The sequence below is a fragment of the Erpetoichthys calabaricus genome, chromosome 2 (genome assembly GCF_900747795.2).
Source record: "Erpetoichthys calabaricus chromosome 2, fErpCal1.3, whole genome shotgun sequence".
Taxonomy (NCBI): domain Eukaryota; kingdom Metazoa; phylum Chordata; class Cladistia; order Polypteriformes; family Polypteridae; genus Erpetoichthys; species Erpetoichthys calabaricus.
This window is the reverse complement of record NC_041395.2, coordinates 63,224,283-63,237,867: the sequence shown is the minus strand read 5'-3', so window position 1 is coordinate 63,237,867 and position 13,585 is coordinate 63,224,283. Positions and strand designations below refer to the sequence as shown.

The following is a 13,585-nucleotide window of genomic DNA, read 5'->3' as shown; positions in this document are numbered from 1 at the left end:
CTGTCTAATACTGCCTTCTTAAGCACACCAGATTAACCAGGAGAAAATTGCACTCAAAAAGATAATCTGTACTCTGGTGGCAAACTTTCTAGTCCTACTACTTTGTTTATTTAATTTTTTTTACTAATTCGGTGATATCTTTCAACTCCTTCAAAAGAACGGGGTGCATAATGAGGCGATTTTCATTGGGGTTAAGCGAGGAAGATTCAGTTTAGACAGGAAATTGTGAAGTTTATGGGGAGCAGCATTTTCCTTGGGTGGGTATAAAGTTACAAACTCTGTGTTAATTGCTTCTGGGTCATTAGTTATTGTGCCATTGTGGGTCTTAAGAACAGAGTTTGCTGTAAATTATTCATTTTTTACATAGATATACACATACTGTGAATTTAAAATTCTGCACATTAAAATAATAAAGCACTCAACTCTTTTCTTACAGCTGATATTTGTGTTTTAATGGGGATTAAGTATGTTTGAGTGGAACTGGTTCTAAACATTTTAATTTAGCTTCACACTCATCTGTTTTACCAGGTCTTGATGGATTTTTATAGGATACAAAACAAATGTAATTACTGGTTATTCAGCCCTTTACAGTATCCCACAGAATAGCACAGTCAGAGACTGAATCTTGCTTAAGCTGCAAGAACTCCTTTAGCTTAGTTATAAACTGTTCAAAAATCATTGTCTTCTAGTAGCATTGTATTAAACTTTCAACTCAAAAAACACAGAGGAAATAGAGGAAGATTGAGCCTGAGTATATCCTTATGATCTGAGATCGGGGATGAGAGAGCATTAATGTCACAAATGTATACTTAAAAGGTCTAGGAATTCAAAGTGTGAGAAGTATACTATAGACAGAGGAGTCAGTTGCTTGCACAAAACAAAGGACCCATTCTTTATTTTGCTGCAGCATATTATTATTTTTAACAGATCAAGCTGTAAGTGCCTTACTACACAACAGTTAAACAGTTGCCGTTTTAAAAAGTAATTCAAATCAAGTCATCTACTAGTTTCAGGAGAACAGTTGTTTTGTAGGGTTTTGGCCAGGAAGAAAGAGAAAAGGTCTGGCTCTTTGATTTTAGATTTTGGAACTGAGCTTTCCGGTGGCTTTGCTATTTGGAAGGCAAATGATTTGCCAAGGCTAAGTGCTTGATGTCATTGGAGATCTCAGTCTGTGATGTAGTCTGTTGTCTTTTTTATTTCATTATTTTTTAAAGGCTTTTTAAACTATCACAATGACACTTTCCATTTAAGTAAATTGGTGGTGCAGATTTTTTTTTTTTTTTGCTATGATGAAGCGATTTTACTATTTTAGTCTTTGACTTACTTACTTTATTTATTTCTGTTGGCTCCTTGGAAATTATCTTAAATGTTAGCAATATTTTACTAATATGAGAAGGCCAGACATCCCAATTAAACAGTTACACTTTTACCGCTGTTATTTGTTTCATGTGCAAATATGCTTGAATTATTTTCAGGACTTTTTCAGTACTTGTTTCTAACATTCTCTTTTACAAAGTGCTAGAAATGTTGAATGTAATACACAGTACCTACCTTTTAAAACCCAAGACACTTTTAAAGAATTGCCTTCATTTTCTGTCAAAGAAGATAAACTGCCTCTGTTTTTGAACTTTTCAGTATACCCTGACCTGTGCAACATCACCCTAGCTGCAGTTTGCGATAAGCAGAAACACGACGGCAGGATAGCTTTCTGGGATGATGTGTATGGATTTCAGATGACCTGCATAAAGAAAGCTGTAATCACTGAGGCTGTGGTAGAGGTGTTAAATCCCGAGAGTCTAATTTCAGACACTTGCATTATCTGTGTAAGTAAGACCTTTTTTTTTTTTCAGTATATAAAAGTTTTGTGTATGTGTGTGTGTTTATTTTACTATTTAAATTGGTGGTTATTTTTTGCTCAATTTCACCCTTAATTGCTGTCAGTCAAAAAAAAGATAATCACATCCTAATTTTATCGTGCAAATGTTTGTTTAAGTTATTTGTTTATTTCAAATGTTTATTTAAGTCAGCAGATTTAATATTGACCTTTATTGTTTACCTTCTGTATTTCAAGACTGGTCCCTTTTTTTTGTCCTTGAAATATTGGCTAGATATCTTGGGAGACTCCTAAATTGGTGAGATGAATAGATGTTAACAAGATAAATATTTTTTTCATTTTTCAGTCATAGTGACCAAGTTTTATACTAGTATTTCTCATTTTGGAAAGTGTAACCATAATGCAAAAGGCACTTTCAAACAATGAAAGAAAAGTTGTACACCGTGAAGCCCAGGTGCGTGCAGCCGCCCTAACCCTGACTCAGACAGGCAGGACACCGGTTTTAGTCCACACAGAACATGGTTTATTTATACAGTGCACAAATCACCAACACACAAGGCTCACAGAACACACCACAGTCCCTTTTGCTACCAGTCCTTCCGCCTCCATTCCTCCTTAAAGGTTTCATCAAGTTCCTCCCGGCTCAGGCCATTGAGTGGTGGTGACTGGCTCCTTTTATAGGGCACCCAGAAGAAGTCCAGGTGTCTAATGAGCTTCTTCCGGCAGCACTTCCCACACAAGTACCGTATGAATAACACATGCACAGACTGCTTTCTCTAGTACTTCAGGAGACTTCATTATCTTAGGTACGAACAACGTGCAATGTCTTAGACCTATGTATTACCTTTAGTCTCTAAGAATATATTCAAACATGCAAATGCTCAACATCCCTGGCTATAAGCTATTTATCAACCAGTGAATGTTTTACTTTAACATACTGTTCATTATTGGACAGAGTTTTACATCCTAAGCTTGATAAACCTTACAGCTTGGATCATATGGCACTTCCTCACTGCTCAAGGTGCTCTAAGAAATTTACCTTATTATTTCAATCACTCTAGATATGAAACATCCATCCATCCATCCATTATCCAACCCGCTATATCCTAACTACAGGGTCACGGGGGGTCTGCTGGAGCCAATCCCAGCCGGCACAAGGCAGGAAACAAACCCCGGGCAGGGCGCTAGCCCACTGCAGGGCAAACATACACACACACACACACACACCAAGCACAACTAGGGACAATTTTGGATCACCAATGCACCAAACCGGCATGTCTTTGGACTGTGGGAGGAAACCGGAGCACCCGGAGGAAACCCACGCAGACACAGGGGTATGTACAGTATATATACATATATATATGCATATGTACATTATTTAACTTTTTAAACCCTTTTCCTGGTGTTGGGCCTGAAAGGCTGCCTTTTGAATTTTGGGACCTGGCTGCCTGTGGAGAGGAATATTTTGGTAGGGAGAGTCAGTAAGGAAACCCACACAGACACAGGGAGAACATGCAAACTCCATGCAGGGAGGACCCGGGAAGTGAACCCGGGTCTCCTAATTGCAAGGCAGCAGCGCTACCCACTGCGCCACCATGCCGCCAGATATGAAACAAAGTATAGAAATTTAAAAGCAACATGTTATTTATTAAAGAGCAATAATACCAGTAGATAAAAGCATAAAAGAAAATATGGATAGCAAAGTCTGAATATATATAGTCTTTAGAAAAGGGCTTACTTAAAGTTAAAGATGTCAAAGATGAATGTCCCAGGGCGGCATAGATTTAGCAATCGATATTCATGGAATCATTTAGCTGACAATCGGATGAAAACGGTCGCATGTTACTGGTGCCCTCTCCTGATGTTGCTCTGTCTTCTCCTGTTGACTTCGCCCTCACCCTCTTCTGACGTCGCTGCTTTATCATCTTCCCGTTTAGTCCGTCATAATTATTTTAAAATTCCACAGGGGTTTCACGACACATGATTGTTACATACACCTGATTGGCTGGTTGTCAATATAATGGATGAATTTGCTCAAACTCTTAATCTGTTTGAGTATGTTCGTTTTCCCAAAGAATAACGTTTTTGATGTTTTAAGAATCTCCTGTTTCAAGCTGTAAACTAGTTTGGCAATTTCTGGTCCCACAGCATTTCTTTCTGCTCACAAGTTGTAAAGTTATCGGATACAGCTTGAAGCATCAGCATGTCTTCCTTTCCCAAGCTGTAAACCAATTTAGTCCTGATGCCCATCTCTTCACAGGTGATAAAATCATCAATATAGCTTGAGGCATCTCCTGAATTGAATTCCTGCTCGGTTCAAACAGATGTTACTGAAATTCATTAATTTATGCAAACTTCCAGGTCTTCAGAGTGTGTATATTTGAATGTATCTAGTGCCTAATCTAGTGCCATGCCTCCTTCTACTTTGGGTCTTTGTAGAGTCGCATTTTGAGTGCATGGACAACTAGAATTCTAGATGAATGAGGTTATAATTAATTCTAGTTTCTTAAAGAATGATCTTTTGTTATATATAGGGCAATGAAATGGATAGAGAAGTTTAGGAAAGATGTTTGTCTTGACAGTATTGATTCTACTTGCTAAGGTGAGGTGGAGGTTAGATCATCTTTTAACATCTTGATTTTTTCCATGTCATTAAAAACATTATGTTGAAAAAGATGTTTATATTTACTTTGATGTTTATCTGTAAATATATAAACTGTTTTGATTAAGTGAACACATAGATGTCCAGTCTAGTTTGGTGTGCTAGAGAGTCCACTGGAAAAAGCACACTAACAGTATATTATTCCTTGAATGTGCAAGTTATATATTTTATGGTCCATTATTTTATCTCTTGGTAATTTCTGTTATTGTATTGTGAGTGCCCTGCTTGGGAATTTGTTGAGCTAAAATATTATTAGCCATTTCTCATTATTCATAATAATATTGTCATGATTTAAAGATGAGTTGTTCAGTTTCTTTTGCCATCTAGTATTAAATTCTAATTGTTCTAATTTTTAAAAGTTCCTTAGATCTGAAGCCATATATTTAAGTAACCCACTTTACTAGCCTCAATGACCTATTACACAACCCTTTTTGAGAGTGACTGTTAGGGCTACACAATTAATTGTATATTAATCGCAATTACATTTATAGCCACCACAATATACTAATAATGAAAAAGGCCATTTACTACAGTCCATTTAGTAGCTATGCTCTGTCAAAGATCAAAATTTCCCTGCTACAAACCTCTAAAGAAAATATGTATGTTGTGACCAATCACAGATACATCCACTATGCAAGAGTGCATTAGTGAACCTGAGGGACTTGTATCATATGACTATACTGTGCTGAGTACATTTTTAGGAGTTGGATCTTTTAAAAAGTATGAATTCCTTTCACTTCTGTTTTTGGCAGCCTCCAGAAAAATTGAGTGGTGTAAGTAATTAAGTAATATTGAACATGGATCCGCTGACACTTTTTTGTTTGACATTTTACTACCAAATTGAAGAGCATCGTCCGTAATATGAAATTATGTTGATTTCATTAGCAGTGATGTAGATGAAAAAAACTGAAGAAACTGTTAGAGCCCTGCACTCAAAACATTTATTCAAACATCTAAAATTCAAGTATATTCATTAAAGCTAAACAAGCAACATCAAGTCCCTTACTTACATTAGGTCAGTAAAAAAAGACAGCTGTTAATTACTTGTTTACTGCAATGCATATCTATATGGAGCAGGCCATCGAAAACAAGGCCAGGTAAGTGAACCAGTGAGGGACTGAGTAATCGATGTTCCAGGAGTGGATTGTGCTCTGTTGATCCATTCTGAGGTAGTGTGGCTGATCAGGAAACTGCTCCATGGGATCAGCAAAAGAGTGTGATGGAAGATGAGGGGCCGGCAATAAGCACCACAGCAGACATCAACCGAGGCTAGAAGGTGGTACCGTAGCTAGACCCTTCTCCGTTGATTGCAAGGCCTGAATGGGGTGAGCTGGGAAGACAGAGAGTGAAATATTTGGTGGATGTGGGGAGAGAGAGAAAGGAACCCAAGATCTGTATGATTTTAGTCTGTTTTTTATTCATGGATTTATTTATTGATTGACTTTTACTGTCATGGATGAGCAGTTATTTTTATGGAAGTATTTATTATGTTATTTATTGAAGCACTGCACTGTTTGCACTTTGGTCATTTAAACCCATTTTGTTTGACGTTTTTTTTTTATAAAAGCACAACCCAACTCTTGTTGGTTACAGGTCCTCATTTCATAGTCATCCTGGCCATGTTATCAACAGTTCCAGATGAAAGTTGTGATGGGGTACTGGAGCCAAACCAGACCGTCATAGCTGCCTTTACTTTATTCCAAGTGAAGACAGAAATTGGAATGGATATGAAACAAGTAGAATGTTATGCAACTGCAGCTGAGTAAACAAAAGGTACAAATATAGAAGAGCACTTGTTCTGTTATATTTGTACCTTTTGTGAAAGTGTTTATTTGATATTTGGACTTAAGACTTCACACATTATACACTTCATGTCTACATTTTGTCAATTATTACTAAAACATGAAAAACATTTCTGTTTTAACGATGTGTTTACATAAACATGAAATGCATGTGTTCCAAATAACGATAAAGTATTTATAAAAGGTGTCATTTTGCTTGACTTCTCACTCTATACAACTCTAAGCAACTGACACGCAGGTAAACAGACTTGAGCTGAGAAAACTGTGCGGCGGTGGGGGGCTGTGATAGTAGGCTGCTTGCTGCTTATCGACACATTTACAGGACAAAAGACACTGATGGAGAGGTGTGAAGCGATTTAAGGTGGGACGGATCTACGAGTTTTTTCGTAGGCTCCAGTAATTCTAGTGTTAAGAAGAACTCAGAAAACATGTCTAAGTGTAATGATTCATTAGATTTATAATGGATTTACCTTTAAAAATGGGTGCTTGCAAAGAGCAGACTTTAGCCAAGAATGTGAATGTGAATGCTGAAGTACTGAAAGCTGCACTGGCCATCTAGGGTTTGAATGGGAAGCAGCATGTTTGCATGATTATACATAACGGGGCAAATGTAGTGAATGCTGTTGATATCAGCGACTTGCCTACACTTCAGAGCTTTAATCATATAGATTGTGCTTTGAGATTTACGCTAAACCTTAATACCATACATATCTTTGTGTGTATAAAGATTCAATATTTCTGTCTTGCATAGGTAACCCCTCATTGCCTGATAATGGTCAAATACAGTATAAGCATATAGGTGAACTTGAAAAGTATTTAAACAGTGGTGTTCTATTTTTGATGTAATGATTGTTGTATGTGTGGTGTAGCACATTATTGACACAATATCAGCAGCAACTAACAATGTGTTACCATCTAAATACTTATTGAGCTTGCTGTATATTAATATTGCTTGTACAACAGAACTATCAGGTTGTGCTTGCATTAACTTCTTAATCATACATTACAGTCATTAAATATTTTATTCTGTCCTTTGATACTGAATATCAGTAATTTTGTTTATTAAATAAAACAGTGTCAAACATTTTTAGTATTGTGCATTGTATCTTTATTGTAAACAATATAAAAACTATTGTTTTAAATGCTAAATGTTTAATATTTCAACAACTCCAATATTTTATAATTTCACATTAACAATGAAAGGCATTTTTATGCTTGCTATCCTTTTTCTAGACCAGGAATCAGATTCTGAAATCAGTTTTTGAATTGTGGCATACTTGAATAGTTCTGATATTGTTTGATCCAGTTGTGCTGCCATTTTGTATGTTTATGGATACCACTGTTTTCTGTCTCCTGTTGTTAGGACAGCGACCCATGTTGTTCGGGGTTTGCCCTGAGGTTGTGTTTTCCCAGAAAAGATACAAAGGGTTCAAATTTGTCATTCAAAACACTTCTTTATCTGAATTTGTGGATAACAAAACTTTTTCCAGACTTGCTTTTGTCATTTTCAAAAACTCTCCTTCTTTGATATTTCCAGTTTTTGGTTTGTGTATATGTGTATAGTTTTTTTTTTTTTTTTTTTTTTTTTTAACCACAGTGTTGTCACTTATTTTGAATTTGGTTACAGTGTTGATTGTCTACAAGGTTTAGACTTATTTTTCGGCTTCTAACTCTTTTTTTTCCCTGTTACCATTTAAGTACTCCTTGCTAGCATGCCTAGTATATTAGCTTAGAAAACTGGAAAATTGAGTTCCTACTACTCTCTGTGTATACTGTATACTGTAGAAGAGTGTATGCGGTTGGCAACATAAAGTATGCATTTCACTCTAGTGATATTATTTGATATTAATAATCTCAATTACAGTATCAAGGAGAAGAGTCATCAATTGTGAATTTTGCAGTAATTGTGTCCCCTGGTATCTGTATTTAGCTAAGATGCCACTCTTTAATTACAAGTGATTCATCCACATGAAAAGCTTAACATGCATCCACTGTAATGGGTAGCCCTTCACATTATTGTGTGGCAAACGTTAGAGCCCACTAAAAAAAACTGTGAAGTTACAGATTAAACGTGCAAACAGGCCTTACCTACTTTGTTCTAACATGATTGAGTTTGCTCATTTTGCAGACCTTTTACTGATATATTTGCATCATGCTTGCATTAATCATATGTTATGAGGATAAATATAGTATTAAACCGTTTAAATGGATTTTGTATGATAGATGAGTCATGTACAGTATGAATTTACCAGTATCAGATTTGATAAATATCTTCTAATGCAGTTCATGCATTGACTTGACCAAAGCATTTTAATACTATTAAAAGTAACATGGTTGGATAAATTACATAATACTCTTAAGCCCTAATGTTAACATGATGAAATTTACAAAACCTATTGCATAGTGGCTGCTGGCATGTAGCTGGCTCCTTTCTCTAAAGAAAGGAGTAGCAACATTTAGCTAATATTGGTCAAAGTTCAAATTACATGGTTTTTGGGTATGTTAAGTGTATTTCAAGAGCTTATTTGAAACAAGTCTACACGTTTCAAGGCCAACAAGAAATATATATATTTTCATATTAAAGAATTAGCTTTTGAAGTATGTGAAAATGAGCAGAATCTACATGGCACTTCAGAATGAAAAATAAAGTATGTCTCCATTCTTCAGTTAGATTTGGAAGCTTCTAGGCTTATCAATTTTCTTCTCCCCTTCTGTTTTTTTGTTTTTTTTTTCTTTCATTCTGCATTCAGGCTGTTGTAAAAATTATCCTTTGACCTGTACTGTACAATACAGTATATGCCAATGTCCAAAATAACTGGTCTTTATTTTTCCCGGCTCCAGTGCTTGTTGTCATCATTGCAGTTTTCCACTTTTTCTACTAAGTTTTGCTTATTATGGATTTGTTTTATTGTACCTTACTATTTTTATGCAAGTTGTGCATAATTGTATTTGCATTGCTAGCAATATTTCTTTTATTTCTACTTACTATGCCTGCTGTTTTGGGAATGTAGCCAAAGTATTTACTTGCTTTCATCAGCAGATGTGTAGAGCTTTGCTTACTTGTACTCACCACTTGTCTATTCTTTGCAGTGTGCAATCGATCCACTTGAGTTCTTGTGTCATCTGCTTGCTTAAGATCCCAATTGGTTGTCTATCAACTCTTTTACTCATCACATGCTTACAAAGTTCAAATATGCACGTAGTAGGTCCTATCATATTCAAACCTATGATATTAATAATCCATTTTTACTTCAGCAGTACTAGTACAGCACTCTGTCACCTTATTTGCACATGTGTAGAAAATATTACTGAATAACTGAAAATATATCTAATTTCTGTAGGCATTTTTCTCTAATTTGAATTATACTTTTATGCTATACAGTATGCTTTCCTGTTGCATACCGCCTCCCAATACTGGAAGAAGAATATTGTGTTAATATCTGAACTACTTTTCATATTCTGTGTAATTTTTCATGAACAATGGTCATTATGAAATATTGCTTTACATTAAAAAAATCTTTAGTTTCTTCAAGTGTGTGAAATGTAGCTTCATGGCATGTTCACATCTTTTAATAGTATTTGTTTTATGATAAATGACTTAAGAATATCAAGGAATAAAAGTAGAATTTTTAATCAATAGTTTTTTCTATGAAAAATGGAGAGTAGGATAGCAGAATTAACAAGCTATTGTGAGACTTGATACTATCCAGATACACTATATTTGCAATATTTTGACATGTATACATTATAGTAGCATTTACATACATTTATGTTTTATGATATACTTCATAGTCCTCAAATGTTTTTGAACTATGAAACATATTGCAGTTGTTTGTTTCCTTTTCCCTTAAGAAATATATTGATACTTTGTGATTTAGTTTTACAAAGTAAAATTGGATTGTGAGAAGAAATCGTAAAAAATGTTATTGTGTAAAAGATTTGAAAAATTCTTATTCTTATGTAAGTTATTGGCAGTTACAAAGCTTGAAGCACAATATGTGCACTTTCCAAGAACCCTTGACCTCAACCTCATGAAGTGATAAATGCCAACATGTCATGAAAGTGGTTAGCAAAAGGACAGCAATTGGTATATATTTCCATTAAGAAATACATGGATAACATGGTGCATATTTTTCTACATTATGCGCAAGAAGCATTTCCAGCAGAGGTACATGTAACCTGGAGCTGTAATACGTATATTCAGCTGGAGCTGTTCCACATGAGAGCACAGTTTTTTTCTTTTAAGTACCTGGGTTATATACCAAATGCTTAAACATATGGCTGACGAATCATCATTTAAATTTTAACAATAACTGTATTATTTGTTCAATTGCATCAATCACATTTAAAATAATAATATTATAATCACTAATTGATCATTGTCTATAATTATGTTTAATATTGTACATATTATTGCACATATTCCACTATATGTTGTAACTACAACTTGTAGGCTAGTAAATATGACATTAAAAAATATCTTTAAATATTAATTTTCCTGAAAGCATTGTAATATCTCTTATTAGATAGATAGATAGATAGATAGATAGATAGATAGATAGATAGATAGATAGATAGATAGATAGATAGATACTTTATTAATCCCAATGGGAAATTATTACTGTGTATTGATCCATTCCTATTGGTATATGTCTTGTATTCTGTTTCAAAGTGGATGCTTTTTCTCTGCCACTGTGTCACTTCTTCTTTAGGACCAATGGGAGTAGTCAGAAACAAATACAACACATTTTATTAAGCAAAATGTGCTTCATTGAAAAATAATAATTAATCAATAAAATGTCAATGCCCAATTAAGATCGGATTGTCCCCATAAAAGAAATCCAAAAATAATAATGTCAATACTTTGCATGATTAGGCTGTCTCTTTAGGCCAGCAAGTCAGCATTTGATTCAGGGAAACTGATAAAGGAGGCTAATGAACAAACAGAAAAAAATAAATGCTGCTTACAATATTGTGCTAGCCTTGCCTTTCTTTTGATAGAGATGACAGCATATGGCCCACAAAACTACAAATTTCAACCTGACTAGGATGCAGTGGACAAACTGGGCACTAGGATAATAGCCCACCCATTAATGCAAATGTCTCGCAGCACAAGGAGTAGCAGTATATACAAACACTGCATCTTTATGGCTTCAGTGTGTGACTTCTGCTACAAGGCCTTCAATAGTTTGGGCATCTCAGCATACCATCTCAAGGATTGGTAGCCAAATTATGACTTAAATACAGTACAGTATATCTCTAAATGATTTAACGATATTCTGAAAAATTTAAAGATATTAATAAATTTTTGTGATATACAGCATTACACAATATTATACAGTAAATACAAGATAATGACACCTAGTTACTCTGTGATTGTACAGGTAATTACATGGTACAGCATAATTACAGAAACCAAATCTAAAGGGATGCCAAATTTTCCTTAAATGATAGCAATGGTGTAATAACAAAGTAATATGAAGATATCTTTAAATGATTCAAAAAAATCTTTAAATCATGTTTTTGAAGATATTTTATAGGTACATAAAGTGCATTTGAGCCTACTGAATCTGTAAGTGATTTATAGTTACCTTTAAATATTTTAATATAAGCACCTTTCAAACCAAACCACTTCTGAGAAATAAACACCACCCAACCCCTCAAGACATCATGTCAAATTGACACCAGGAATACTGCTATATTTGCATGTCTGTTACTCTGCCACCCTCTCTGTGCCCAGTAGATTCCAGTCTGACAGATTTCTATTCTTTGAGTCATCCTATTTTGAAAAAGAAAATTGCAAGAATAGCCCATCATGCAAAATAAAACAAAATAACAGACAAATGATAAGGTGATACAAATCTTTAAAAAATAAAACCTGATGATCTCAGCAGTTTTTCAAATACCACTTTGGACCTCACAACTATAGAAGAAAAACACAGGTATCACAGCACAGCTTTTTGCCTTAAAATGCAAGTAAATAAAAATGCAATTTGCACATATTTAAAAAGTTGTTTAAGCAGGAGATGGTTTTCTTTAATTCATCAGTTATCCAACAAAATACAGTATAATACTTAAATTTCTTTTTGTAGTGTTACTGATTAGTTAAATCTCCAAATTTCACAATAGGATTTTATTGTTTGTACTGCATTCTCGGTTATCCTAAATTTTCCCATCTCTATTAAGATCAAAGCAATATATCTTGAGCATATGCAGAATGTTGCTGTTCCTTGTCTCTGTAGACACATACACACAAACAGCCACACTCACACACACACACTCTCATATGTGGTTATTGCATTATATAATATAGTTTTGCAATATCATGGTATACTATTTTACCCATATAGATGCCATAAATTAGATAGTGAAGACTAAAAAGTTATTATATATCAAGCAGGAATGTGTGAATATGAAACAGTCTTAGTATTTATAGTGTTTGGCCTATTTATTGTAATAAAAGGTGTAAAGTTTCTGTTGTTTCATCTAGTGATCAATGATTTCAGATTTATTATATATTTTAATGTTTTGTCAATGTTTCTTTGTTAACAGAATATCAACTGCAACAAAATCACTATTCCAGAGCTGGAATTTTCTTCTGATTTTTGCTTAAAAATTACCAGAGGGTGCCTTTGCACAGTAAGTAGGTTGAGGTTAAAACTCTATTTTTCACTGACATTTAACTGCTAAAACTAATGATTGACAGCTTAAACAGTTAATTACAGATTATCAGAGTTGCTGAGAACTGATTGGCTTGAATGGCCTGTTTTACTGTTACTAGGAATTGAATTGAGTCTAATTATAGACTTAGAGTAACAAACATGAAAGCTGCTTCAAGTTTATATTACTGGGATCACCTTTTTCTAAGGATAATGTTCATATTGTTATACTCCGATTGTTTATAAATTCTGTTTGTCTGCCTATATGTGTCAGTATATACAATAATTAACAGAAATAAAATCAATTAAGCAAGTCAGCATTGACTATAAATGTTGTTTAATGCATTAATTTATTCAGAGTATCATGTTGTCACAGTGGTTAGTGTACTGCCTCACATATCCAGTGTTCTGAGTTCAAATCCCTCATCCAGGTTTTGATTGCCAATTCTGTATATGGGCTCTATGAAGGATGGGTGCCCTGGCCACGGCTGAATCTTGCCCTTTGATGATGATGGAATGGGCCTCAGCAACCATGAATTGGGTTAAGTGGGTTTTAGAATGTTATGTTTCTAATTCATTGTTATGTGTCCTGTATTAATTTATTGTGTGTGTTTGTGTTTATATGTGT

General features: G+C 34.6%; 1 protein-coding gene across 1 annotated transcript in view; it reads left to right on the top strand.

The window, feature by feature from the left end:
- prmt3 (protein arginine methyltransferase 3) overlaps positions 1-13,585 on the top strand; it is a 309,295-nt gene that overhangs the window by 202,051 nt on the left and 93,659 nt on the right. Inside the window, exons 12-13 of the mRNA XM_028793849.2 lie at positions 1,636-1,823; positions 12,851-12,937. Coding sequence (XP_028649682.1) covers positions 1,636-1,823; positions 12,851-12,937 — 275 coding nt within the window. The remainder of the gene's footprint in view (positions 1-1,635; positions 1,824-12,850; positions 12,938-13,585) is intronic.